The sequence below is a fragment of the Dunckerocampus dactyliophorus genome, chromosome 8 (genome assembly GCF_027744805.1).
Source record: "Dunckerocampus dactyliophorus isolate RoL2022-P2 chromosome 8, RoL_Ddac_1.1, whole genome shotgun sequence".
Lineage (NCBI taxonomy): Eukaryota > Metazoa > Chordata > Actinopteri > Syngnathiformes > Syngnathidae > Dunckerocampus > Dunckerocampus dactyliophorus.
In genome coordinates, this window is record NC_072826.1 from 2585829 (window position 1) to 2613556 (window position 27728).

General features: G+C 42.4%; 4 protein-coding genes across 9 annotated transcripts; 3 read left to right on the forward strand and 1 right to left on the reverse strand.

Annotated features, from left to right (window-relative positions):
- Positions 1-301: 301 nt before the first annotated feature.
- Positions 302-6029, forward strand: LOC129186235 (cytokine-inducible SH2-containing protein-like). 2 transcript variants are annotated; one of them, XM_054784268.1, is made up of 4 exons: positions 302-993; positions 1930-2096; positions 2174-5480; positions 5729-6029. In XM_054784268.1, the coding sequence occupies exons 1-3, from the start codon at positions 974-976 to the stop codon at positions 2665-2667; spliced, it is 681 nt and encodes a 226-aa protein (XP_054640243.1). In that variant the 5' UTR covers positions 302-973; the 3' UTR covers positions 2668-5480; positions 5729-6029. The 2 variants fall into 2 exon arrangements, with proteins under 2 accessions (XP_054640243.1, XP_054640245.1); XM_054784270.1 differs by having other exon boundaries at positions 2174-4849.
- hemk1 (HemK methyltransferase family member 1) lies at positions 827-11679 on the reverse strand. The gene is made up of 11 exons (XM_054784267.1): positions 11161-11679; positions 10656-10829; positions 10496-10587; positions 8653-8746; positions 8261-8389; positions 6034-6098; positions 5917-5966; positions 5716-5821; positions 4451-4546; positions 4005-4115; positions 827-3834 (listed from the first exon to the last, which is right to left on the reverse strand). The coding sequence occupies exons 1-11, from the start codon at positions 11275-11277 to the stop codon at positions 3774-3776; spliced, it is 1095 nt and encodes a 364-aa protein (XP_054640242.1). The 5' UTR covers positions 11278-11679; the 3' UTR covers positions 827-3773.
- Positions 9797-17205, forward strand: nprl2 (NPR2 like, GATOR1 complex subunit). Of its 3 annotated transcripts, none has more exons than XR_008572215.1 (11): positions 9797-11983; positions 12150-12241; positions 12316-12484; positions 13351-13459; positions 14785-14921; positions 15339-15436; positions 15522-15558; positions 15660-15753; positions 15824-16016; positions 16106-16199; positions 16270-17205. XR_008572215.1 is itself a non-coding variant. In XM_054784266.1 (11 exons), the coding sequence occupies exons 3-11, from the start codon at positions 12323-12325 to the stop codon at positions 16335-16337; spliced, it is 966 nt and encodes a 321-aa protein (XP_054640241.1). In that variant the 5' UTR covers positions 9803-11983; positions 12150-12194; positions 12316-12322; the 3' UTR covers positions 16338-17205. The 3 variants fall into 3 exon arrangements, 2 of the variants coding, with proteins under 2 accessions (XP_054640241.1, XP_054640240.1); XM_054784266.1 differs by having other exon boundaries at positions 9803-11983; positions 12150-12194; positions 15824-15941; positions 16057-16199; XM_054784265.1 differs by having other exon boundaries at positions 9804-11983; positions 15824-15941; positions 16057-16199.
- Positions 16295-27716, forward strand: zmynd10 (zinc finger, MYND-type containing 10). Of its 3 annotated transcripts, XM_054784262.1 has the most exons (13): positions 16361-16506; positions 18524-18755; positions 19376-19484; positions 19580-19696; positions 21103-21156; positions 21224-21379; positions 21449-21537; positions 22854-22948; positions 23969-24141; positions 24415-24540; positions 26858-26979; positions 27051-27176; positions 27265-27716. In XM_054784262.1, exons 2-13 carry the CDS (start codon positions 18667-18669, stop codon positions 27374-27376), a joined length of 1368 nt encoding a protein of 455 aa, XP_054640237.1. In that variant the 5' UTR covers positions 16361-16506; positions 18524-18666; the 3' UTR covers positions 27377-27716. The 3 variants fall into 3 exon arrangements, with proteins under 3 accessions (XP_054640238.1, XP_054640237.1, XP_054640239.1); XM_054784263.1 differs by lacking the exon at positions 18524-18755 and having other exon boundaries at positions 16295-16380; XM_054784264.1 differs by lacking the exons at positions 16361-16506; positions 18524-18755 and having other exon boundaries at positions 19396-19517.
- The last annotated feature ends 12 nt before the right edge of the window (positions 27717-27728 follow it).

The window sequence follows — 27728 nt, forward strand, 5'->3', positions numbered from 1 at the left end:
AATAATAAGAACGATATAATTAATAAAGACGAATGTATAAATATTTTGGATTAAAACTGTACTGTACTCTATAAACCAGTTTTGTTTGCATATAATACAAAAGAAAAGGAGACTTTATCAGGTTGTTCAGACGAGTGAAGCATAAATTAATCGTTTATTCATCAAAGTGCAGTGTTAGTGTTGCCTATGGAGATGAATGTATACATTAGTGACTGTGTGCATTACCAGTATCTTTCATTCCCAGAATGAAGCCTCCACCGGGGCGGCCCGGGGGAGGGCGGAGCTTAAGCGCGGCACAGATTCCTGGAAAGCTTGTAGAGAGAAGCCAGCGCGAGTTTCCCGGGAGCGCGCGCCGCTTCGGCGAAGGCGGCAGTGGAGGGCACTCATACAAAACAAACCCCACATAGCCCGAGAAGAAACATGGAATTATATCGCTAATCGGACATAAAATATTGGGGGATTTTTGTCGACTTTGAAAAGAAGAAGGGAACGCGAGGACGGAGCACGCGCGCACACACGAGTTTTGGACTATGCGGCAGTGGCCTGGTGACGTCACAGCCGCCGGTGCCGAGAGGCGTTCTGAGAATAGACTTCTAGGAAATTGTCCTTTTTAAAAGACAAGCCTTTCCTTCTCGTCCTCCGCACATTCGACGCACACTCCATCCGCACAGATTTGTCTTCTTTTTAACTAAAGACCGCTAACACATTTACATATTTCTTTTTCTTTTTTAACAAAAGACGCGAACATATTTACACATTTGCCTTTTTTTAAACCAACGTCGTTTTTGGCTTCATTTCTTTTGTTCACAATTACGGTAAAGTTGGACTTTTTCTTTTTTTTTTACAGGACTTGTTTTCTTTGACAGTCTTCTTTGTTGGGAAGGAAGGAATACGACTGGATTCAACTCTGTGGATTGACGAAATATCGTACTGTATATACACAATAGTATATACTCGTACATACTGTAATAGTATGATTCTCTGTGTACCAGGGTGAGTAGGCGACATTATTTCTCTTTTTCTGTTTCACTTTGTAACCCACTGCAATTGCATTAAAGTATGTTACAAAATGTGATTTGACACCCTTCAATTGTAATTATATTTAACATTACTTTATCCCAGAAGGCCTGTTGAAAATACTCGCATACAAAACAAAACTAATTCTAAGACGTGCAAGCACAATCAGTATGACGCAGTCTGATTATTGAAACGCTTTCCTTCAGTCAAGATGAACAATAACGCATGTGATTTAATAATTATTATTATTAGAATATATCAGATTTTTATGGTGCCAGAGCACTTTTTTTGTACTGGCAACCCATTATTTCATTCAATCAGTTACACACTTGTGGTGGTAAGTTACATCTGTACCCACAGGTGCCCTGAGGTAGACTGCCGGAAACCGGTAGACTTGCCTCGCCAACCACCACCAAACATTCATTCACATTTATGTTTTTACTGGAGGCAAGGTGGGCGCATGAAGTGTCTTTCCCGAGACAGCAGTGACCGGGATGGAGGGAGCTGGCTTCAAACCACACAACCCTGCAATTATTAGTATTGGCTCCTTGACTGGTAGTTATTATTTATGTATTATACATATGCATGCATGTTATTTTAAACACACATCCCATCTCAAAGCGGATGCAGCAGAACATGGAGTCCGATTTAAATAGTACAATAAAATATACAAATCCACAAAACTGGTATTCTTACTTGTCGTCACATCTAAAAGTGTGAATATGACATGATGTTGCCTTCCTGGGATAAAATAAACTTGTTTTTACAATTGAACTTACTAGGATGTATTTTTCTTATTACAAAGAAAATAAACTATGACGTTGACTTATTCATCCTTACTGTACCAGACACATTGAGAAGCTAAATGATATATTATTATACATTATGCGGACTCCTTGTCTTATTTTCCAGTCCCAGAGCTCTTTTGCCCACTGCTCCATCCACTGAGGCCCCCCAGAGGGGCATGCGGGCAGGCACAGGGGCAGCTACGCCTTGCCTTCAGAGTAGCCCGTCGCTATGGGACCCCACCAAAGACTTACGGGCGATTGCGAGCAACTTTTGTTACCTAGAGACATCAGGTATGAACACTCTTTGAATGATGCCAGTGCTGTGATAGCTACTGAAAACTAACATGGGCGTGTGTTTATGTGTGCAGGGTGGTACTGGGGGGGCATAAGTGCAGCTCAAGCCCACAGTGCACTTCAAGAGGCATCTGAAGGGGCTTTTTTGGTACGAGACAGCAGCCACCCTCTCTACATGCTCACCCTCTCAGTCAAGACGGCGCGGGGTCCCACCAGCATACGCATCCAGTACAGCTGCACTCGTTTTTTACTGGACTGCAGCTCCCCAGCCAGACCCAGCCTGTCGTCATTCCCTGACGTGCCCAGCCTGGTGCAGCACTACATGGGACCAGAGAGGAGAGCGGAGGACGGCCAGGCGGAGCAGCGGGTTCCTTCCAAAGCTGCAATCCAGGAGGCGTCGTCGTCGGTGGTGCTCAAATTAAAGCGAGCCGTGTACAAGCCCCAGAGCCTGCCGTCCCTGCAGCACCTCACACGCTTGGTCATCAACAGGCACTCGGACTGCCACGAGCAGCTACCACTCCCCAGGCCTCTGCTGCGCTTCTTGCAGGAATATCCCTTCAAGGTGTGAGAAGGACAGAAACTCAAACAGGTCCTTTTTTTTAAAACCTGGGAATGACAATGCTGCTTTGGAACTCTTGAGGAGGAAATGTTGGACACAGGGTCATTATTTTTCATTTCAGTTAATATCAGCCGATGTGTGTGTGTGTGTGTGTGTGTGTGTGTCACATTTGGACTGGATTGCATGACATGTACACACAGTGATTCCTTTTACACACCTTTGCCATTTTATTTTTCTCAGTAAATAATTTTTCTACATTTTACACGTGTAATGTTTTTTGGGTTTTTTTTGCCTTAACTCCTGACCACTTTTGGGGCGCTCGCTACGTCTTCCCTGCAAGTTTTCCTTTGTTTGTTAGCAGGATTACACGAATGCTACTTTGTGAATTTCCATGAAACTTTCCACAATGGGTGGGGCATGGGTCATTACAGTTGGATAAAGATCACAGATATTTTTCACCCCTTTTGTTCACATTGCAAGGTATTTTTTTCACCATTTTCCTTATTGCTCAGTAGGTAACGTGAATGAAAATGAAGGCGTCGCTACAAATTAGGCTTGTTCTCGGAAATAAAAGTATGTGGCCTTTGAACTTCGAATGGGTGAGACTACGTGAGGCACTAAAGGCCACATTGTGTGTGTGTGTGTGTGTGTGTGTGTTCAACAACATGTGCACACACACACACACACACACACACACACACACACACACACACACACACACACACAGCCTGCATCTGAGTCAGCTTGAGTGGACGGGCAAAGGGGAGGACCGCTGATCAGCCAATTCAAAGAACTACAAAATGCTTCCCGGGAGGAGGGTGCGATTCTGAGAGGGAGTGTTCTAAGAAAAGCCTCGGTAATTACCTTCAGCTTTGAGCTGCTTTTGTGCCATGACACACACATTTTTTTGTCTTATCGTGGCACAGGACACGCACAAAAGAAAAAATAAAAAAACAAAGCAGGCGATTTAAAGGATTCATTCGGCAAAAAAAAAAAAAAAAAAAAAACTGGAGCGATGAAAGCAGTGGTGCTGGTAAAGCGTGTTTGGGGGTGGGGGAGCAGGCAGGAGGCTATGGCCACCTGGACTAAAGCCAGCGTAATAGGATCTGAGTTTCTCAATCCGGGTCCAGCTCATCGTCATTTGAATTCCCTTTCTGAAGGATGCAAAATCGCGGCCTGGGAAACAAAAACAAATCAGTGTCACCCTTTCTGAATTTGGAAAGGGGCACAGCAGGGACGTACTAGGTCTCATTTTGAAATGAAATAAAGGACTGTGCAGTGCAGCCTTCGACTTGAAATCTCATAAAGTCATGGGCCTGCAAGATGAAATTTAGCGTGGACGGGACCTGCTGTTGATGTCGTGATGCGTCTCCACCAAATGCAGCCTCTCCATGTTGGCCTCCGTCCACTGCTGAATGGGCCCGGGGTGTCTGGGCTCCACCTCCAAGTAAACACGGCTGTTGTAGATGAGGGGAAACAAAGTGGCCTTCATTCAAAGTCATTACAATAGCAGCTGTGGCTTGACAACATGTCTGGGAGTCTTATGTTGTTTTTATTATTTGTTTTTTTTAGATTAAATTACAGTAGCTAGAATTTTTTTAATCCCCTGAGCATGTGCCCTCGGGGAAATTCAGGTTTCAATAGCAGCAAAAATGTATGCAGTATACAAGCCAATAGATAGGAGCACAGCACTCAGTCTAAACAGGTATTTCAAACATAGGATAACAAAGTATGAAGAAAAACAGTGATGGATCATAATAACGGCATTTTAATTCTATTTTGGTGTACATGCCCGTCATCCGCCAGAATGTGTGGAGCCAGGGTCAGAATCTTCTGGATCACGTTCATGCCGTCTTTGCCTCCGTCTAAAGCGGCGTGGTCCTCAAACCTGCCAAAAGGGTTCACTTCATTTATACTGTACCTATTTCTTAAAGGGCATCTAATGTTTTTACTGTACATCGTTTGTGCAGTTTACATGATTTTAAATTAGGGATGCTCTGACCAGGGTAGTTTTGTGGCGTTGAAGGAGACGACGTCTTTGAATTTGTTTTTTGTTTTTTTAAACCCTTTTGCCGCAGATGCCGTCTGATGGTTATTGCGCTGCCGTCGGCACCAGAAAGGGCCTTAATGTGGGCGGAAGACCGCCCTGTGTCTTGATGGACAGCCAATCAGATCCTCCGGCTCTGCGCAGGTGTGATTTTTTTGGGCCTACCACTTGACTTTTTTGTTCCATAATGCTCAGGATCTTTCAAAAAATGTAGAATGACCGTCTTACTGCTCCCAACCTCAGCAGCAATGGCACGCTACGAGAGGCCTTGCTTATGCAGCTCCACAACCCGACCACGTTCAAAAAGAGAAAGCTTCTTAGCTTTAGCCATCAGGAGGGCATGACAGTGTGAATGCCTGACAGAAAATGAACATTTTGAGCAGATTTTGGCTTTTATAGCCTGTGGTCTTAAAATTTGATCAGGTGATAAACAACCTATTTCAGTTTTTTTTTATGTTTTGTTTAAATTACAAGTTCTAAATGTTTTTTAGATTCGTCTTCATTAAGATACAAATGTGCAAAATGCTAATTCTAGCAATTTTTCAACTGGTTTAAGATGTTGATCAGGTCTGCATTTCCTTTTCATTGTGCTCTTATTTTGGTATATCCATTTCCTGTTGTGCCCAATATGGAGTTGCTTTGACCTTGTTCTGAGGCAGCTACTGGTCTCAGCTGTTGCTTGTTAGCAATCAGCAGGCTTCTCAAGCACGGCGTTGTCACTGGGACAATGCTGGACCATTATGTTTGCGTGGGATTACTGGACGTGATTTCGATCGTGAGTTTATGCCATTCTGTACTTTTATATTGCTTTAGACTTTTGTATTCTTAGATTTTGTTGTGTCAGCCTTGGTGAGCCGTGCCACTCCTAGTGAGCTCGGTTTTGGACAATGAAGACCTTTTTGACTACACAAGCCGACATGCTTAAAATACTGATGTTGTGGCTACTTCCTTTGTGCCAAAATATTTCACACAATATTCAAAATTTCTGCACCTTTTTGTTTTTCCTTTACCTCCAAATTTCAGGTTCCAGTGAAGACAAATCCTCTGAGAAGAGATAGGGAGGGTTGCTGACTAATGCAGAGACATTGCTGCACACCTTCAACACGGTGTCTGCGTCTGGCAAAACACAAACGCCAACACCAACATTTGTGTTCTTAAGTGTGTTTTTCAATGTGCAGTAATAACTATGGGCTTGTGCTGCATCCAGGTACCTTTAGTGACATCCGCATAGTAAACCTTCAATCTATCCTGAAGCCCCAGCCTGTTGAAGAAATCTGTCATTCTCGGTTGTTTTATTTAGAAATGACACTGATTGAAGCTTGAATTACCTTGCCGCATTTTCTTTTGTCAGTTCCACAGCATCCAGACTTTGATCTAGTGCAATGGCTGTAAGCTAGAGAGGAAAATAAACACCTTATTGTGGCATGCACTGAAGGAAAACTGAACTCTTTTTGGCATTTTGCCCATCATACACAATCCTTATGTGAGACTAGGCCTGTCACGATAACAAATTTTGCTGGTCGGTAATTGTGATACAAGTTATCGCCGATAATCGATGTTATCGACAACATTTTTGGAGACCAGTTTTTCCATTGTCATGAGGCGTAATTCACATTTGAACCACTAGATGGTACTCAAGTATAGTGTAGCTGTGTGAGCCACATTAGCTTAACACAGAAGTTGCCTGTAAGTATGTTTAAAATGTGTGCCATATAACAATATTGAATGGATGCATTTCTTTTGCAATGTAGCGAGCGACACTGTCTGTGAGCGCGCACCATTTTGCACTGTTTTGTTTATATTTGCCGACCGACCGGTGTTTATGCGCTCACCTTGTTCATTCTGTTTAAAACTGAAATATTGCCACACGGGGGCTGTCGGCCGTGGCTTTCCCCTCCAGAAACCATCGCTTCTTCATGTTAGCGTATGCTGCCTCACAAAGCTAACTGCTCTTTATCCACTCACTAGTAGCCCCGCCTCCACAAAGAGGCTGAATGAGACGACAGGTCGGCTCACTCTCTCCGTTCATTCCCCTAAAGAACCAATGCGCACTTGCCATCCAGCCTGTGTGGCACAGAGGGACGAGCAGCTGAAACACACACGCATACGCACATGTCAATTTATCGAGAGCGTCATAATTAGACCTGTTTTTTTTTTTATCGTTCGATTTGTTGATTATTGTGACAGGCCTATGTGAGACACCTATTCCGCCTAGAAAGCCCGCTATTAAAGCACCTCCCGAGGTTTTATGGTTTTATATCCATGCTGTGAGTATGTAGTAACAGGTACATTCATGATAACATGTATTTTGCCTTATTTTTGTCATTTTAAGCATTAGTAGAACTGCCTTCCTGGGTGCATTGATTTCACATAGAAACACAGGCCTGAGGCATTGTGAGCGCGGTGAAGCTAGTAGCTAGCTGGTGTGGTGTGGCGAGGTGTCACTATGCCTTTTAATGTAGTTCTTCGGCGTAACAATGTTAACTAGAAAAGGACTCAGAGCGCCAGTTCCCCCCATATTGTGATTCACACCAAAATAATAATCCTACATTTTTTGCGATCAGTCTTTGATATTTTGTAGAACCTGTTGGAAACGAAAATTCAGGACAAGTTTCCAAGTGCTCTGACCTTCTTTTTTTTTTTTTTTTGTAGAGTAATAGGCACAAATGCCAAAAATCTCGCAATGTTAAAGAATCCTTTAAAAAAAAGGATGCATCCAGACGGTTATCCAGACCACCACCAAAATGTAATCAGTTCTTCCATATCCCATTTCCGACAATTCCTGAAAATTTCATCCAAATCCATTCAGAACTTTTGAAGTTCTTTTGGACACAAACGGATAAAAACGGGCAAAAACGGCAGTAATAACCATGTAGCTGTAGCTTGGTTAATATGCAGGTCACATTATGTAAGTGGAGCGTTGTTGGCACTTTTTTGAGGGTTTTTTTCCAGAAGGCTTTATAGACGCAATAGGTGTGTCCCATTATCTGCCTCTTTTTAGCTGTTTTTTATCTTTCGAACACAGAAAAGAGAGACATGTTCATGTCTCACATGTGGATTGTAGGTGATCGGCAAAATTCAAAAAGTGAAATTTTCCTTTTAAAGCAGAACTGAATCATACTGAGATGTTTTGGTTAGCTTGTTCGGCTACCTCAGAGGGGCAAAATATAAATATTAAAAACAAGGATGGGCATGATAATCGCTAAATCAACATGGTTAAGAATTTGGCTGATTGTGTGCAATTCTGTCCAAAGAGGGTGCGCTGCTTGGATGCAACCAGTAGAGGCGCTGTTGATACAATCTCAACTAGTCCACTGGCATGGAAACGAGAGTTCAGAACATTCAGAGAGATTCTCCCATCCCATTACAAATAAGTCAAATATAACAAAACAATGGATATACTGTAGTCGATCAGGGAAACGTACTCAAATGCCCGCCTCAGCGGGATGCAATGCAGCTGTACAGCACTACACACTGGTAACCTCATGCCACAGAAATCAGCATTATTTGCAAAGGCAGATTTTTTTTTATTACACAAATGTGTGAAGAACTGACCTGAGGGAAGCTCTTGAGCAGGCTGAGAGAAATGGCACCAGACCCGCATCCCACTTCCAAACATGTAGGCGAGCCCTGTCTGCCGTCATTCTTCCCCTGCAGATCACGCACTACCAGTTCAACCAACTCCTGCAACACACAGCAGACCACGTACTGTACATTGGTGCTGTTTATCACAACAAACTACCGGCTCAACATGCTGGAAGGGTGTGGGGAGGTCAATTTTTGGTGTTCCATGGAGACACAGTATATGACACACGTGAGCAAGGAAGACGGTAGTTAGATGTCCACACAAGTCACCAGAGGGTCCATAACCCTGAGTTGGTCGCTAGAATGAATCAAAACAGCACAGCACTGTGCACTCTAAACACCACTAAAGTGTCCTCTCAGACCTCCGTTTCTGGTCGTGGGATGAACACAGGAGGCTTCATCTTTAGTGTCAGACCTCTGAAGTCCCACTCCTCGATCACATACTGCACAGGCATCCTGAAACACATACACACACACACACACACACATTACTGCAAGTTTCCGTAATCGGATAAAGTATGTTTCCCGCACGTAAATCTATTCATGGCGACCCACCACGAATTAAATTTGGACCGCCACAAATAGATTTGTTCAGCCTGGCTCCGAAACAATCTATGTGAATGTAGCTTTTCGTTCCAACTCCGTACAGTCGACGGCATGGTAACTCTGCTTCTGAACAACTCATACGCACTTGGCCTACCAGAGGAAAAGAAGACGTAGCAGGAAGGATCAGTGTTGCCAACTGCTAGCGACTTTTATGGTCGCTTTGAGTAATTCTATTAATACTAAGCCTCTCAGAAGATCTCACGAGATTAAAACATGACCATATTTCTCGCCTCGTGGGAACTATGATGCAGCACACTGGTCCATTTGGCTAAAATGTCATTGTAGCAACTCAAAATGATTCTCAATAGTTTGTGTGGCCCCCACGTGCTTGTACGCATGCCTGACAACGTCGGAGCATGCTCCTAATGAGACTACGGATGGTGTCCGTAGTGTCCTGGGGGATCTCCTCCCAGATCTGGACCAGGGCATCACTGCGGTACCTGGACGCATGGAGGAGATTCCAGGAGACAGGTAGTTACTCCAGGAGAGCTGGAAAGGGCCGTAGAAGGTCCTTCAACCCTCAGCAGGATCGGTATCTGCTCCTTTGTGCAAGGAGGAACAGGATGAGCACTGCCAGAGCCCTACAAAATGACCTCCAGCAGGCCACTGGTGTGAATGTTTCTGACCAAACAATCAGAAACAGGCTCCATGAGGGTGGCCTGAGGGCCCGACGTCCTGTAGTGGGCCCTGTGCTCACTGCCCAGCACCGTAGAGCTCGATTGGCATTTGCCATAGACCACCAGAATTGGCAACTACACCACTGGTGCCCTGTGCTCTTCCCTGATGAGAGCAAGTTCAACCTGAGCACATGAGACAGACGTGAAAGGGTTTGGAGATGTCGTGGAGAACGTTATGCTGCCTGTAACATCATTCAGCATGACCGGTTTGGTGGTGGGTCAGTGATGGTCTGGGGAGGCATATCCCTGGAAGGACGCACAGACCTCTACAGGTTAGATAACGGCACCCTGACTGCTATTAGGTATCGGGATGAAATCCTTGGACCCATTGTCAGAACCTACGCTGGTGCAGTGGAACCTGGGTTCCTCCTGGTCCACGACAATGCCCAACCTCAACGCCCATATAAGGAAGTCCAGGTTGCATTGATGTCAATGGAACTCGGTGTTTATATAAAAAAAAAAAAAACTCTGTAAAACAGCGTGCAGAGCCGTCCAAAACTGCCTTCTCACTTCCAAATGCGCAAACCTCATTATCTGATGCGTTGGCATCGTTTAACACGAGAATAAAACATTGTAACTACATTTATACTGCGATTGGCTGGCGACCAGTCCAGGGTGTACCCCGCCTGTCGCCCAAAGTCAGCTGGGATAGGCTCCAGCATACCCCCGCGACCCTAATGAGGAAAAAGCGGTATAGAAAATGGATGGATGGATGGAACTACATTTATAGGTCAAAAAAGAGGAAAAGCATAAAAGGTCCCCTTCAAAAGTAAAGTTAAAATCTTGTCCGTCCTCGTTCTCGTAGACTCAATCTCGTTAATTGTCTCATCTTGTGAACTGAGTGTCTCGTGACACCCCTAATTAATACACTACACACTTCCAGACTTATGATATTGTCAAAAAAAATTTTAGAAAATGGGACCTGGAAAGGCGCCTCTTGCAGAGCTTCCATATTTGCTCCCTTTCCTCTTGAGTGAGAAATGCAGACAGTCTCTCCGGCTCAACACATTGAATCTGACAGGGACAGCCAGAGACTGGAGTTAAAATCAGATCATGGAGAAGAAAGCACATTTGTGACTCACGGTTTTAGCGCCAAGCACGTGGGCGATGATGTAGTGGCTGGAGAGGTCAGGTTCTGTGACTCTTTTCACCTCAAAGTGTTTCTTCCAAATATCTGCCGCCTGTCTTGCTGTTATCCTGGATGCAGGAGACGCCTCGGTACTGCATGGATGCACTGCACACGAGCCCCAAATTTCCTAAAAGTAATAGGTTCAAGAATGTTTAATGTATCAGTGTGTGGCAACCATCCTTGCAAATTCATTCATTCATTCATTCTTCATTTATGTAACTGGGTGATACAGTAGGGTTATAAAATGTACACAATACACTCCAATGCATAATTGGTAATGGTATACTGTACTGTACTACTTTATGCTAAAAGGTGTTTTGTAAATGGACAGTGACACAGAAGGTTAAAAATTAGGACGCAAACAATTGTTAAATGTGATAGTTCTTACACATTAAAGCATCACTAACAACAAAGTATATCGCTCTCATATTCGTAAACGCAAGTCAAGTGACACTTACCTTAAATCCGCGACTCCTCCCCACTAAATATGTATTTACTGCAGTCACTGGCTTCTTCCACATTTCAACCCACACAGTCGTGATAAAGGAAACGCACTTGGTCACGTATACGAACATTAAAGCTCATTTTTAATCCCCATTGTGGAGTTTATTTGACATTGCTGTTTGTGGGAAGCGGCGTTGTCGCTCGCCATGGCGCAGTAGCTAACATCTCCAACGTCCACGTGTGACGTCGTCGAAGTTTTGCGCAAACTCTGCGCAAGATTGACTCTGTTGAGGAAGGGTGCATTTAAGGTTAATGGGGAAAATTTGGATTTCACTGACACGAGACGTACAAACAACTGTAAAACAACCACGATCAGCTTTGAACAGTACTAGATAGAATTACACCAAAATTTATATTGCATAGGTGGGTTTATAAATGAAGTAAAAATACTGGTGTAGAGTTGATATTGTCTTCTGCGAGGTGTTGTAAACGCATCAGTTCTGTTTTCCAGCAAGGCGAGGCGTGACTGGAAAATGTGTGATAAGTCACTGGAAGGCAACGTTAGAAACGTTAGAAAAATACTGCTTCACTTTTATCATCGTGGGGTTTTATGTCGCTGCAAAACTTGCCCTTTTTGTCAAGGTTTTTTTTTTTTTTTTGTAAAAACGGGAAGTTAGCTGCTAGCTTAAGAAAGGCAGCCAACCGAGACCAAATAGTTTGTTTTGGTCATACTCAATAAACGCCTTGGGAAACTCGGTGATGGGCATGGACACTCGACTAGAATGCATCTTCTTTAGCGAATTTCACCCTACTTTGGGTCCCAAAATAACATATCAGGTGAGCGAAATATTAATTGGCGAGAGTCGTGTACACTTTGTAAGAAATTGACACTGTGCTAACTAAATCCTGCAGCATTTTTCAAAAAGCCACATTTGAGGTGAAGATGCACGCTAGTATTGATAGTATAATATCTTATTGTGTCCTCGTTTTGTCTTCTTGCCAGGTCCCGGAAGAATACATTTCAAGGGAACTCTTTGACACCGTTCAGGTTTATATTATCACCAAACCAGAGCTGCAGAACAAATTAATAACAGTGTATGAAACTTGAATGTAATTTGATCACGTCGACATTGTTATGCAACCTAACATCCCGTTGTTCTCTCTTGTAGCACTGCCATGGGCAAGAAGTTAATCGGGTGTCCGGTGTGCATTGAACACAAGAAGTACAGCCGCAACGCCCTCCTGTTTAACCTTGGGTTTGTTTGTGATGCACAAGCTAACACCTGTGTCCTGGAGCCAATTGTCAAGAAGCTCTCGGGTTATCTCACCACTCTGGAGGTACAAATTATTACAAGTTCATGTCATTTCATTTTACTGTGGAACACTAAGGCTACGTTCACACTGCAGGTCAATTCCGTTTTTTTTGTGGTCTGAATGGACATTGTAGCGTATATCCGACGTATACGTCATCAAAAGGCGTGGTTTACAGCGCGATACTTGGATAAAGGTAGAAAGTTCTCCACAAACTGCCATAGCCAAAAGTCTTGCCCTCTTTCTTCTTAATCTTAGTCGGTTGGTTAAAAAAATGTTGACTCCCGTTGCACAAAATCCTTGAAATTGCCAGAAATGCGCCGAGGAGACGTAAACACACCGCAGAAGCGTGTGACGTCGCTTCCCGGACGCTTTGCATGCACATTGACAAGTCGCATTTTTTGTAACGTGAACGACCACACAAAAAAAATCAGATTTGAACAAAAAATCCGTGACTGGCGTGTGTTGTGGCTGACAGCAGCTCTTGTGTGAATGTTCACTGTGCCAATGCAGTGCCATTGATGGGACAATAGCCACCGGGTGTCCCGTCAATACTAACGTGTGCGTTTATGTAATGTCTTATTTATAACACAAGTAACACAAGTGTAAAAGTGACTATAGGGGTGCTATTTCATGTTTAGACTGCTCTAATAATGCTAAAAAAACATATTTAGAAGGTCTTAAACGGACCATGATAACAATAAAATGCACTAAAGGAGTTTATTCTGCTAATTAATCTGAGCACAAGTCTCGCAAAATAAGCTTCAGTCTCATAATGACGAGTTTTTTGCATGAGACTTTTGCGCCGTACGTATTATTGCGTGTATGTGTAGTTGTGTCTATGTGCTGTTTATTTGCTGTTTGTTTATTTGCTGTTTCTTTCTATGCTGCAGCTGGAGAGTGGCTTCATCTCCAAAGAGGAGAGCAAACAGAAGCTTCTGCCTATCATGTCCACCTTGTTAGAAGAGCTCAACGCGACCGGAGCCTGTACCTTACCCATAGGTAGCATTCTTCACCAAATTCTGCTTATTGCAGTGTTTCTCACACCGTAATCCCTCACCACTTCACGCTTCGAATTTCGCGGCTTCATTTCGTCAATTTTTCCAAAAATAGATCAATAAAATCACACTGTTTTTCGTGGTTGAATACGGCCTGTAATTCATTAAAAAAAAAGTCATATTTAAGCAAATTGTACGTATTTTTGGCCTAAATTAAGCATATTCAAGTTTAAAAATGACTAAATGAACTAAAATACAAATAAAAGACATTCAGAAGACTCATTCAAAAACGTGATATTTAGTGTTCTACTCTGGTCACTAGGTGTCAGTAATGTTACTGTAATGTTCAGTGAGACACACAAGCACCAGACTCGATCGCGGGAGCAACTGATTTTTAGTGCAGGTTCGAATTATCTCCCAACAGGCACAATAATGCATGGGCTACTGTTGCGGCCGTAACCCACTCCAAGCTAAAACTCAACCCTGAAGCCCTGACATCACTTCCTGTCCGTCCTACACACAAATCCCCAAGCACACGCGAGCATTAGTCATGAGTTTGTCTTAAGTGGCTCATTTTCTGTTGTTATGTCTGCAATATTAGGTAATGCGAGTGTAAATGTGACTATAGGGGTGTTATTTTATGTCTCGAGGGCTCTAATAATATTAAAACCTGTATTTTGGAGGTCATAAATGGGTTTTGTACGATCGAGCTATGATAATATTGATTTATAAATTAGGAATCAGACTTTTGGAATTCACCTCGCGGTCGGGTGAATTGCTACCTGTTGGCCCTCACTCATAAAAATATTATGACGCAGATCCCGCTTTGCATAATTGGCCATGTGGATGTAATACAAAAAAAATAAAAGGCAAAAAATATATATTATACATGCTTATATACTTTAAGACAAATCTTTGACCATCGCATCAACATTTTTCTTGTTACATGAATTTTTGCTCTGTTTTTGTTTTTATGCTGTTCATTTTATTTGGACAATGTGCCACATTGTCTGGGCTGGCCTGCACGCTTGTGGAGGTGCCCTGCATGTCTGGATCTCCACTCCCGTGGCGAATACTTTGCTTTTCGTGACCGCTTGTATTTGATTACCGAGTAGATGCATGCCGCTTTTAATGTGTACCTCGTGGGAATTTGAAGTGGAGTCACGCAGCATTCCACCAATAGCGTCCGGAAATGTTCAATGACTTTCAGCCTGGTTGTAAAACGTACTCCTCTTCATACCATCCAGTACTGGAAAGCTGCTGTGTGTTTGGGATTCGCCCCAAAAGATTATTTTTGGATAAATGTACGATCTCTCGGCGTGTTTTTAGACGAATCGAACACCATCCACCTGAAGCTGATCCCACTGCGAAAGGACCCGCTGGTCGTCCAGGAGTATGATGTGCCGGTCTTCACCCAGAGCAAAGACCACTTCATTACATCTCAATGGGACCTCACCACTCAGCAGGTGGGCCGCCTTTTATGTCTACCAAAGTGGGGTACGCGTACCCCGAGGAGTACACCAGTTGTCATGGGGGGTACGTGAATAAAAATTAAAAACAATTAGTGCCTGACACTCACAATTATGAGTGCACCTGAACGCCTCACGGAGCAAAAGGAGACAGAGCATGAAGTTGTCTACTGAGGAAAACTCATTTTTGTGAATAACTACTGAACTATTATTGATATCATTATGAATCCCTTTGCTAATGGTGTGTTTTCATGGTCAAGGAATCTAAATATGTAGATAAAATAAATGTAGGACTAATATTTGTGGTGTAAATCACAATATGATTTTCAGATCAGAGTGCTTTTCTAGTTTTTTTGTTGTTGTTTTTTTTTTTTTTGTTCAAGTCAGTCCAATCCTGTCTATTTTGCTCCTCAGATTCTGCCCTACATTGACGGCTTTCGACACGTCCAGAAAATCTCAGCCGAAGCAGACGTGGAGTTGAATATCGTTCGTATTGCTGTGCAGAACCTCCTGTGAGTACAGTGCTCTGTGTCAATATTCACATGCTAGGTTCTTCCAGTCGTATTGTGATATGTTACTTCACCGTTTCTTTCACAGGTATTATGATTTGGTGACCTTGGTGTCCATATTCCAGGTACAACACTGAGCTTTTTGATTGAATGTTTTGGGATTTTGGAAGATCAGTCTATATGTTGGTGAAACCTTTGATAGACTTGAATTTGTGCCCTCCCCCAGTACTCCAACGTGTACTGCACCACCCCCAAAGTGCAGAGCCTGATAGATGACAAGCTCATCCAGGAGGACTGTCTCGCCTACGTCACCAAGCAAGGTCAATAGTAAGCGTGTAGTATTATTTCCCTGTCCTGGCATGTTTTTACAACTATCGCTTGTCCCGTCAGGCCAAAAGCGTCCAAGTCTGAGAGACGTGTTCCAGTTGTACTGTGGTCTGAGTCCGGGAACCACGGTGCGAGACCTTTGTTCCCGCTACTCGCAGCAGCTGCAGAGAGTGGACGAGAGGTCAGCGGCGCCCGTCTCACGCACGAGGAAAACAAACAACGACACATTTGACGGACGAGGTCAGGCGGGGGTTAGGTGGGTCATGCGCTAACTGTTATCACGCATTGTCCTTCAGGAAGCTAATTCAATTTGGGCTGATGAAGTCTCTGATTCGGCGGCTGCAGAAGTATCCCGTCAAGGTGATACGTGACGAGAAGAGCAGGCCACCTCGCCTGTACACGGGTTGTCACAGTTACGATGAGATCTGCTGCAAGACAGGCACGACTTCATCTAAAGCATGCTAAGCATGAGCCAGTCTGCTGACTGATGACATTGATTATCTTTGCAGGGATCAGCTACAAGGAGCTGGATGAACGTTTGGAAAATGATCCCAACATTGTGGTGTGCTGGAAGTGACGTCGCGTGCGGTTAAAACTGCTTGATTGACACATCCAGAGATGTATGTGGTGGCCAAGGGAATGGTCAGCAGGAGCTTTTCAACACAGATGCACGATATCTTTTTTTTTTTTTTTTCCTTTTTCCCAAAACTGACACCAGTAACTTTCTGCTTCTCAAGACCGATATGGTACTGATAACCGATAATGTTGTTTTGATTTAACTGTGGTTTGTGCACACCGGGCACCTGTAGGTACGAAGGACTCAAACAAATTAGGATGTGACCAACTGTACCCGCTGATTTGTCCTAATGAAATATCATGACATTACTACTACCACATCGCTACTATCAGGAGAACCAGCGTATAGAGCGGAGGGAGCCACCTGCTGTGGCCCAGCAAGGTGCACTGTATTCAGGCACACGCTCCAAGCAGCCAGTGTGCCGCTATGGCGGTCAGGGGAACCGGAGTATAGAGCGAGAGGAGCCACCTGGCGTGGCCCAGCAAGATGCACAGTATTAGGGCACAGGCTTCGAGCAGCCGGTGTGACGCCACGGAGGAGTCTGGCAAACCTTAAGGTTTTTTGTGTGGGGGGGCCCCCCCCTTCCGCCCCAATTCGCATGTAAAATGTCTTCGTCGGAAAGTGAGTGGCCGTTTACAAGTGAGCTCTGGGGAAGTTACGACGGTCCCTTGACGTCACAGGCAGGAGAAAAAAGGAGTGTTTGATTTACTCACCCGCACAGTACGGGTGATCTCGCCTCGTTTGAGTGGTTTTGGGTTGTTGTTTTTTTAAATTATCGGTTGTCTTAGTTATTTTTAATGTTATCGGATTTATCGGTTTGACGTCCTAATTCCCTCATATCGGCCTGATCATTGTCGCGCACCCCTACTTTTAAATGTAAACTTTTAACTTAAATTTGCTTAATATTTATTGTGCAAAAAATTGTGATTGAATAAAAGACAACCCCGTAATTCTTACTTAATCATGTCATTAATGTTAGGTTTTATTATTATTGAAATGTATTTTGCTTCCAGTTAATACTTTTAAATGACTGTTGATTATGATATTATGTTCAGTGTTATTATTGGTATTTAATTATTTGATAGAGTATTCATGAAATGTTTCTTTTTATTGTTTGTTTTATGTTGGTATTAAATAGTTACATGTTTACCTTTCATACTGGTAAATTATGAGTTCCCATTGGTGTATGGCAGGGGTAGGGAACCTACGGCTCGGGAGCCAGATGTGGCTCTTTTGATGACTGCATCTGGCTCTCAGACATTTCTTAACACCATAAAATGTGTTTATTTTAATTTGTTTTCCTGACATTTTAAAGTAAAACATTACAGAAATCACAGTGTAAAAATAACATTAAAAATATGCTTTCTAATGCATTTTAATCCATCCGTTTGATGTTCTAGCACGATGCCAGCTGTCCTTCCCATGTTTTCCGTGTCAGACACCAAAACTTGATTATTATTGGGGTCGTCCCTCCTTTAATCAAATAGTCAGCTAGCTAATTGTGCAGAGACAACCCTTTTGACGAAAAAGGAAAAGAAAGAAAGATACGGAGTAGGGCCCAAAACCATGCAGCACCAGAAGTCGCATTAATGGTATAAAGTAATTTATTTATTATTGGTTAGCTTCAATATAACAACATTATTAAAAGGAATACATTCAGAGAGTTATTATATTCTAAAATTGTTGGTCTTTCTTAAATATACACATTTGGTTGTATTCGGTGTTAAAAAATATGACATGGCTCTCACGGAAATACATTTTAAAATATGTGACTTTCATGGCTCTCTTTGCCAAAAAGGTTCCCGACCCCTGGTGTATGGTGATGGTCATGGTTTGGTTTATTTCCATTTCAACATGCACACGAGGTGTTGGTGTACATCATCACCTATTACTTCGATGTTCAGTTTTATTAGTAATATTACCAGTCGTAGTGTTTACACTGTCTATCATTATTACTGTCCAGGGCATAAAACATTTACATTTGATACTAATATGGTAATATTTCATATAAAAAGGTCAGAAATATTAAAAACATTTCTCCGTGCAATGCAACCCAAACATGAGGCATATTTTAAAATGAAGACCTTACTAAAACCGCCGTGTGATTTATAGAAAGCGCTGCATTGTATTACGTTGTGAACCTAATGAAGTGGCCTGGTGTGTGTCGTCTGCTCTTTATGATGTAGCGCCTCTCATTGACGACATAGAGGTACTGCGCTCGGTCGGTACACAGTCCCGCCGCTGCCGCTGCCATGACGACCGACAAGTAACAACAACTTAAACGGAACTGGAATTCATTTATCGCTTCTCATCTCGTGTGCTGAACAAAATGGACGGGTCGGTACTCTTGCCGGTGGAGGCAGAAGCGTTTGTTGAAAGTCTGGAGATACTTTCTCTCAAAGACGTGGGATCGAAGAGGTAAGAAGAAGCTAGCGAACGTTCAATCATAATACGACAAAAAAGAAAAAAAATCCTTTCATATTTCAAGTCTATGCTACTAAAATGACGTTATTTTTCCTTCTTATAACTTTTCTCGTAATATTTTGACTTCATTCTTGTAAAATCACAGCTGTTTTTTCCCATTTCTGCTGTTGCTTTTTTTTTATTATTATTTCCAACTATTTCAACTTCTTGTAAATTTTCTTCTCATAACTATGACTTTGTTCCCGTACGTATTTTGACTTTATTCTTGTAACTTTATAACCTTTTCCGCATGTTAATTTCCCCAAAATTGTCAACTTTATTGGTCATTTTGCTTGTTTTTCATAATTTAGGACTTAAAAAATGAGGTATTTAATATTTCAACTTTATGCTACCAAAATGATGTTGTTCTTTATGATATTGCGTTATTCTCGTAAAATTACAACTTTTTATCGTTTGATTATAGCTATTTTTTTCTCAATTTTTTTACTTTTGTAAAATTACAGATGTTTTTTTTCCCATTTCTGCTATTGTTTTTCTTTTGTATTTTCCAATTATTTCAACTTTCTCCTTATAAATATTCTTATAATGGTGACTTTCTTTCTTCTGTTCTGCAGGTGGTTCAGGCAGCACGAGCACATTGAAAAGCTGAACATGCAAGCAATACTGAGTGCTTCTGCCACGCACGACGAGTTCATCAAGGACATCCTGGTGACTTCTGCAAAGGTGACTTGACACGCTTCACCACAGTGTGACACGGTGAGCACCCCCTCAGACAACATAGTAGGGTCCAGGCCCAGCATGTCTTTCCTCCTCTGCAGATTCCGGTCCTGGTCCATGAGATGATCCTGACTGAAGTATGGAAGCAAAAAATATTCCCCATCTTATGCCAGCTGCAGGATTTCACTCCCAAGAACACCTTTCCTCTTTACATGGTGGTGAGTGGATCACCGGCTCTAAAAGTAGACGGGAGCTGTGCGTTTGATCACGTTGGTTTTCTTCAGCAAATATTCTAACTAGGCCTGTCACCATAACACACACGATAATTGTGCTATAAATTATCGACGAATAATCGATAATGTCGACCTTTTTTTTTTTTTTTTCAGACCATATCATTAAGTTGATCATTCAGTGATCACTGTGTCGTGTCACATGTGAGCCACGAGATGGTACTCAAGTGTAGTATATCTGTGAGCGGCACGGAAGATGTCGCCACTTCACAAGCTCTGCGTATCGCGCTACACAGTCACTTGCCGATCAAACGCCGCAGCAAGCGCCGACGGCCGGGACGAACGCCCCACAGCACATCCACACTGCAACTGTGGCTTAGAAACTATCGCTTTTGTGCTTTCATTCGTATTAGCGTTTGCTTGTTAACTGCTAGCTAGCACTAAATGTATTCAATCACTACGCAGCTAGCCTCCACCTCCACGTACTCTGACAAAGACGCTGAATAGCTGGCAGGAGGCTCACTATTTCCCTTAATTTGACTATACAACCAATGCGCTCAAACACAAAGAGAGTGAACCCTCTTGTCGTCCAGCTTGTGTGCAACAGCACGACCAGGAAATGGAACAGGCATAAAAACATGTCGCACATGACAATTTATCCAGGCGTCAGAATTATCGACCTCGTTTTTTTTCTATTCATCGTTAGGCCCAATTCTAACCAATGTAATGTCAGCACTGTAGCTAACGCTACGGTGTGCAGTAATCAGCGTTAACTGGTTCCAGATCCGAACGCGCTAAGTGAATTTCAAGGTTTGATTAATAAGCGGAATATTTTCCTAGTTGGAGCATAGAAAACCTGTTGAGGACTTTCTAAATACGATTTTTACCATTATTAGAGCCCTCTAGACATAAAATAAACACCCTTATAGTCACCTTTACACTCCCATTACCCAATATTCGGCCTGTCACAGTAACAAATTTTGCTGGTTGATAATTGTGCTGTAAATTATCGTCGATAATCAATATTATCGACAATAATTTTTTAGACCATCTTTTTGTCATGAGAGGTGTAATTCACATGTGTACCACTAGATGGCACTCAAGTATAGTGCACCTGTGTGAGCCACATTAGCTTGACACAGAAGTCGCCTGCACCATTTTGCACTGTTCAGTTTATATTTGCCGACCAAACTCCTAAGTAAGCGTTGGCTGTCGGGATGAAGGCTCCGCTGCCCGACGCACCTCCTTCGTTCATGCGCTCACCTTGTTCATTCTGTTTAAAGCCTAAATATTCCAACACGATGTGGTGACGGACGACCGAATATGTAAAAAGCTCATTAGCATTAAAGCTACAGACACACAAACATCTCCGTCCGTGTGTGTCTTCCTCCCAGATCCACTATGAAGCCACCATCATCAACCTGCTGGAGACCATCATGTTTCATAAGGTGAGCGCAGCGTCCTCAAGAGCGGTGGTCACCAGCTTCAAAAAAGGACATTCCGTGTCCCATGTAGGATTCCTGCGAGGCAGCCGATGACTCCATTCTGGACTTGGTGGATTACTGCCACCGCAAGCTCACCCTGCTGGCCGCCAACACCAGCAAAGACGGCGGCGTAACTCAGAAGACGCACAGCCAAGTGACGGCCGAGGCAGTTCTCTGTTCGAAAGAGGTAAAACAACAAGCTGAAGTTCCACCCCAAATAGTGTTACGGCCGTGATGACATTCTCCTTACGTTCAGGAGTTGCAGAATCAGGCTGCCGAGCTGGAGTTTGACATCTCGTTGAAGGCTCTGTCCGTGCTGCGCTACATCACTGACCACACTGAAAGGTGCTCGTGGTGTCTTGTCAGTTAGCATTAGCATCTGGCACCTGTTCATGACATAAACAGCTACCAAGCAAACTGCTATTGCATTTATTTTTATTTTTTTTTGGTTTATCTTAAAATGTTTAGCCAAAATCCTTATTGTTTATTGTTTTTTTCTGTTAGAGTTCTCAGTTCTAGCTACTTCCACATTTCTGAACCGCATGCTAACGTTAGCATACTAGCATTTTTAGCTATTTTCATGGGTAGACACATCCTGTATATAAACACTTAGCACTATCATGCTAGGTGTTAGCATGCCAATGTTAGCATGTTAGCATTGCTAGATTGTTAACATAAGCATAGTAGTATTTTTATCCATTTTCATAGGTAGACCCATATATAAACACTTAGCACTGTACACTTAGTACTGTACGTATGATATGTGTTAGCATGCTGACATTAGCATTTTAGCATTGCTAGTATGTTAGCATTAGCATAATAGCATTTTTAGCCTTTTTCATAGGTAGACACATGAAGACTTAGCACTATCATGCTGTCTGTTAGCATGCTAACGTTAGAATTGCTGCATGTGAACATTAGCAAAGTAGCATTTTTTAACCATTTTCATAGCTAGACACTTATATAAACATTTATCACTATTACATTAGCAGGTGAGCACTGCTTGCATGCTAACACTCGCAATCTAAATAAAGTATGTAGATAAAGATAAATGTAAATCACAATATGGGGAGAAACTGTTGTGCTTGGCGGAGGTCTGCGCTCCCCAAGTGCTTTTCTAGTTAAATCTGTACTGGTTGCAGATGTCCATTAATATGCATTATCCCTAATAAATGATAAATAAAATATCGTAATAGATTACTTCTTCATCCGTATCTAATAAAAAGATTTTTATGATGTTTCGATATTTCTACGATGAAAGAAATATCTTTAAAAAAAATGGTAAGACATTTTTCATTGGACAGCAACAGATTACAACCTGATCGTATAATTCTAAATCTCAAATTGGATTTGATCCACAATTTGAAATAGTAACAATTAGATCAATCATTTCTTCATTTAATAATACTCATATTTTAATTTAATTTTACAAGGTAGATCATCATGTCTGGCATTTATCATATTTTTTTTTTACATTTAATAAAATAAATAAAACAATTGATACATATAATGAATGTATATTTTAATCAAATCTACCCAGCATATCAAACTGCTAACAGGAAGTCACCCACAAACAAAACCAGCATGCTTGGTAGAGGCGACAAACGGGGAATAAAGTGTCCTTTCTGTCAGCCGTTTCATGAATGACTTTTGTTCCACAGTATCAGCACCATGAACCGCATGCTCTGCATACACAACCTGCCTTGCCTGCTGGTGCGCCTGATCGAGTGTTGCCCGTGGAGTCGCTGCAGAGCAGGTACGCTAAACATCGCACAGTAGATTCACGTCGCAGTCTGGGGCCGAGATGCCCGTAAAAATGCCTATTTTTGACACATGGCTCGCACCCTCTCGCCCTCCGAGCCCTCTTGCTTGACACTGGCGTTCTCCTTACATTCCGCATAGTTTCACTTTTGCGTCTCACAGCAACTATGGTGCGTTCAAGGACCGTCGAACAAAGTGCTTGACGAAAACATCAACGGAGCATAAGGACACAAACATGTACAAATTGTGGTACATGCTGTACATTTCACCAGTATTAGCATCAAGGTTTTATGCTGCCAATTCCGATACCAATCGTCCATGAGCGGAATTGTCCGATACCGATCACATGGGTTAATTATACATTTTTGTGCATCAGCTCATTGGAAACTGCAGGTCATCACTCGATATAACAGTCCGACTCACGGTGTCATCTCACGAACGCTTAAACTCATCACACAGCAACCTAACACTCAAAACGCATCACTAATAAATATACAAACATGTACTGATACGAGTTTACATTTTTGGCGTCCGTTTGACGGATGACCACACCGTGGGCGTCAAACTCTCCATACTCTGTCAAGCATTCTTCAAACGGCGTATTAAATGAACGCTTTTTAACGTGCTACCACCGCAGGACGCAGTATTTTTCATGGCATGTGTCGGCGGGTAAGTTCCATGCGGCAGATATGTATGTTTTTGTTTTGGCATGCATGAAGGAAAGCGGGACGAGGACGCTATCCAAGACGCTACAGTGCACGCAGGGATCGCTACTCGCTGCAAGAGTACGAGCCACGGGCGATGGGCCGGTCGATCGAAGCGTCCCTAATTATCACGTATTCAGAAATGATTACCGGCTGACGGCGAAGGACGTGTTTTCTGCGGGTGGTGAAAAGCAGAATATGAAAAAAAGGATTGTTTTGACCAGAAATCTGCTAGTTTGCTGAGCCGTGTGCACGGGACCCCCGCTGCCAGCCGCTGGTTCACCTGCACGTGCACTTTTTGCCCTCTGTAGGTGAAATGGAGAAGTACATGAACGGAAAATGGCAGAAGATTCCAGTGGAAGACCAAGTGAAGATGACAAAAGTGGACGGGCAGGTGTGGATTTCGCTGTACAATCTGCTGCTGAAGGAAGACAGCCAAAGGAAATACGACTTCAACAGCTTCAATAAGAGTCAGCTTCTGAAGGTAAGCCGAGGAGGGGCACATACCGTACAGCATGTGGGACGTCCTGCACCATTTGTGCTTACATGTGGTCATGAGCAGGAAGGGGATGAGAAAGTGGATAATACTTGGAAGTGGAAGGAAGCTTCTCAGTCAAAACACTGGAAGCACGGTTGTTGTTTGCCTTCCTCACCTTCTCATACTGTCTCGGTGCCCTTTCTTTCTTTCTTTCTTTCTTTCTTTATTTCTGTCTTTCTTTCCGATGATGATGCTGCTTTTTCCTCCAATGTGTGACAGCTGCGCAGTTTCCTGACCGAAGTGTTGGTAGATCAGCTTCCAAACTTGGCGGAGCTCCAGCGCTTCCTGGCTCATCTTGCCGTTACAGAGCCCGAACCTCCAAGGAAGGGACTTGTTTTAGAGCAGGTACACTTGGACAATTGTGAAACAGCAACGCTTTCCATCAACAAGGGTGGTTGTCTTTGTGGTGGTCGTGTTGTGTGGACAAGGACGTGTAACTCAAATGAACATTCATTGAATTTACGGTGGTGTGAAAGTCTGCTCCCTTCCTTGGTTCTTATGTTTTTGCATGTTTGTCACACTTAAATGTTTCAGATCATCAAACTAATTTAAATATTAGTCAATGACAACACAACTGAACACAAAATGCACTTTTTAAATGAAACTTGAAAACTGGAACTGAAACTGGAAATGGTTAAAAAACCAGTGTTGGGACTCCAGCCAACCACAGTGAGAGCCATTATCCACAATGGTGGACACATGGAACAGTGGTGAACCTTCCCAGGAGTGTCCGACCAACCAAAATGACCCCAAGAGCGCAGCGACGACTCATCCAAGAGATCACAAAAGACCCCACAACATCCAAATAACTGCAGGCCTCACTTGCCTCAGTTAAGGTCAGTGTTCATGACTCCACCATAAAGACACTGGGCAAAAATGGCCTGCATGGCAGAGTTCCAAGACGGAAACAAACAAAAGTTGAACTTTTTGAAAGGTGTGTGTCCCATTACATCTGGCATAAAAGTAACTGACCGCTTTTCAGAAAAAGAACATCATACCAACAGTAAAATATGGTGGTGGTAGTGTGATGTTCTGGGGCTGTTTTGCTGCTTCAGGACCTGGAAGACTTGCTGTGATAAATGGAACCATGAATTCTGCTGTCTACCAAAAAATCCTGAAGGAGAATGTCCGGCCATCTGTTGGTGACCTCAAGCTGAAACCAACTTGGGTTCTGCAGCAGGACAATGATCCAAAACACACCAGCAAGTCCACCTCTGAATGGATGAAGACTTTGGAATGGCCTAGTCAAAGTCCTGACCTGAATCCTATTGAGATGCTGTGGCATGACCTTAAAAAGGCGCTTCATGCTGGAAAAGCCCCCAATGTGGCTGAATGACAACAATTCTGCAAAGATGAGTGGGACACATTTCCTCCCCAGCGCTGTAAGAGACTCATTGCAAGTTATCACAAACGCTTGATTGCAGTTGTTGCTGCTAAGGGGGGCCCAACCACGGGGAATCCCTTTTTTGGAGGTTTGGATGTTTTTTCTCCCTTAATAATAAAAAGTTTCATTTAAAAACAGCATTTTGTGTTCAGTTGTGTTGTCATTGACTAATATGTCCATTTTTTTGATGATGTGAAGCATTTAAGTGTGACAAACATGCAAAAAAATAAGAAATGAGGAAGGGGGCAAACACTATTTCTCACCACTGTCTGTTGCATGCTTTATCGTAAGAGATCATAGGTCAACTTGTAACGTGCATGCTGAAAAAGCGCACGCACACCTGAATACTCATATTCATAAATATACTAAATATATATTTTTATATATTTCTAGTAGGAGATAGATCATTGGGACTTGGTCATTTTAAAAGTAGCTCACAGGCTGAAAGAGTGAGGACCCCTGGTTTATTGTATTTCCACATATGTGTACTAAAATTCGCAGATTTAGTACACTTTCAAACCGCTAGAATAATGTATAAAGTTAACAACAACTCGTTACCCAAAAACCTAATTAAGTATTTCTCAATCAGAGAGGAGAAATATGATCTTAGAGGAAAATTAAACCTAAAACATTTATATGCGAGAACTACGCTGAAAACCCACAGCATTTCCGTGTGTGGAATTAAATTATGCAACGGATTGAGTAAAGAACTCAAACAATGAACAGAGATGAGCAAATTCAAAAAACAATACAAGCAGTTGATGTTTGCTAAATACAAGGCAGAAGAGTCCTGATCGTTCTGTCAGGTTTGTTATTTTATTTATTTTTTTTATTTTATTTTATTTTATTTTATTTTATTTTTTATTTATTATTTTTTTTATTTTTTCATAATTTTCTTTGTTGTGTTTTAAAAAAAAAGCTTTGTTCTTATTTATTTATTTATTTAGTATTGTCATCATTATTATTATTATTATGAATGTTCTTTCTTTTTTCGGGGGGAGGGCTATCTCACTGTTATCTATTATGTGTTATCCTGTCATGATCACAGAAAACATGACATGGAATGCAGGAAGTGAACAACATGTACTGTACAAGATGTAGATTGGAAAGGGGGTAGAATTAAATAAACTTTGCTTCTTCCTACTCCTTTTGGACATGTGGAACTGTGAAAGAATGATTCATGAGATGTATTCCATTGGAACCTTCATGTTCAAATAAACTAAACCAAACCAAACATACATAATATCGGATCGCTCCTCTGCTTGTTGTCACATGTAGATCCCTGAAATGTGGGACCACATTGTGAAGGAGAATTCTGGCAAGTGGAAGGCGATAGCCAAGTATCAAGTCAAAGAAACGTTCAATGCCTCTGAAAAGGACCTGAGGCGGCAAGCTCAGAGGTACTGTAGAACTACGATAAGACAGTGAAATATTCAAGAAAGTGCTATCAGGGATTGTTTTCTTCAACCAGGCTGGCTCAGACGTACAATCTGGATGTGATGGAGAGTCTAATTCCAGAGAAGCCAAAGTGTGGATGCTGTGGGAAAAAGGCTGCCAAGAGATGCTCTCGTTGTCAAGGGGAGTGGTACTGTCACAGGTGAGGCCCACCCCAGATGCTGCAAAAAACAGGATTTTTCAAGGACTTCCATTGTATGAAATCACATTCATGTCTGTGTTGTTTGTAGGGAATGTCAGGTGAAGCAGTGGCCCAAACACAAGAAGGCCTGCCAGGTCATGGTCGAGGCCAGCAAGAACATCCAGACTGACCTGTGCAATGACAACAACAAAGAAAGCTGAAGCACATTAAAGCCCAGGCCTAAGAAGAGACCCCGTTTGAAAACCCAGTTCCTTTTTTAAATTCCATAATTGATACAATAAACTACTTTCTCTGTCCTGGACACATTTAGAGTTGTATTACAGACATTGTACATGTACATTTATTTAATTTATTACAGTTACAGTATCTAACAAATAAGTGAACCTTTCACATTTCAACAGCCATTTTTGTTTCAGTAGGTCTTGTAATTTTTTTTTGTTTTCTCCAAAGAGAGCCCGTTTTTTCTGAAAAACATTCACCCCAAGTGGAGAATCATTTATAAACAGTGCTAATACTGGTCAAATGCACAGCATACATGTACCACTGTTAAAA

Coding starts and splice junctions, on each gene's coding strand:
- hemk1 (XM_054784267.1), bottom strand. CDS start 11,277: ATGTTCGTATACGTGACCAAGTGCGTTTCCTTTATCACGACTGTGTGG. Junction 4,547..5,715: donor CTGGAACCTGAAATTTGGAG/GTAAAGGAAAAA, acceptor CCCTTTTGGCAG/GTTTGAGGACCACGCCGCTT. Junction 4,116..4,450: donor CACATTCTGGCGGATGACGG/GCATGTACACCA, acceptor CATCTACAACAG/CCGTGTTTACTTGGAGGTGG.
- nprl2 (XM_054784265.1), top strand. CDS start 11,906: ATGGGCATGGACACTCGACTAGAATGCATCTTCTTTAGCGAATTTCAC. Junction 13,460..14,784: donor AGCCTGTACCTTACCCATAG/GTAGCATTCTTC, acceptor GCGTGTTTTTAG/ACGAATCGAACACCATCCAC. Junction 14,922..15,338: donor GGGACCTCACCACTCAGCAG/GTGGGCCGCCTT, acceptor TTTGCTCCTCAG/ATTCTGCCCTACATTGACGG.
- LOC129186235 (XM_054784268.1), top strand. CDS start 974: ATGATTCTCTGTGTACCAGG. Junction 994..1,929: donor ATGATTCTCTGTGTACCAGG/GTGAGTAGGCGA, acceptor CTTATTTTCCAG/TCCCAGAGCTCTTTTGCCCA. Junction 2,097..2,173: donor TTGTTACCTAGAGACATCAG/GTATGAACACTC, acceptor TTATGTGTGCAG/GGTGGTACTGGGGGGGCATA.
- zmynd10 (XM_054784262.1), top strand. CDS start 18,667: ATGGACGGGTCGGTACTCTTGCCGGTGGAGGCAGAAGCGTTTGTTGAA. Junction 19,697..21,102: donor CCTTTCCTCTTTACATGGTG/GTGAGTGGATCA, acceptor TCTTCCTCCCAG/ATCCACTATGAAGCCACCAT. Junction 27,177..27,264: donor GGGGAGTGGTACTGTCACAG/GTGAGGCCCACC, acceptor TGTTGTTTGTAG/GGAATGTCAGGTGAAGCAGT.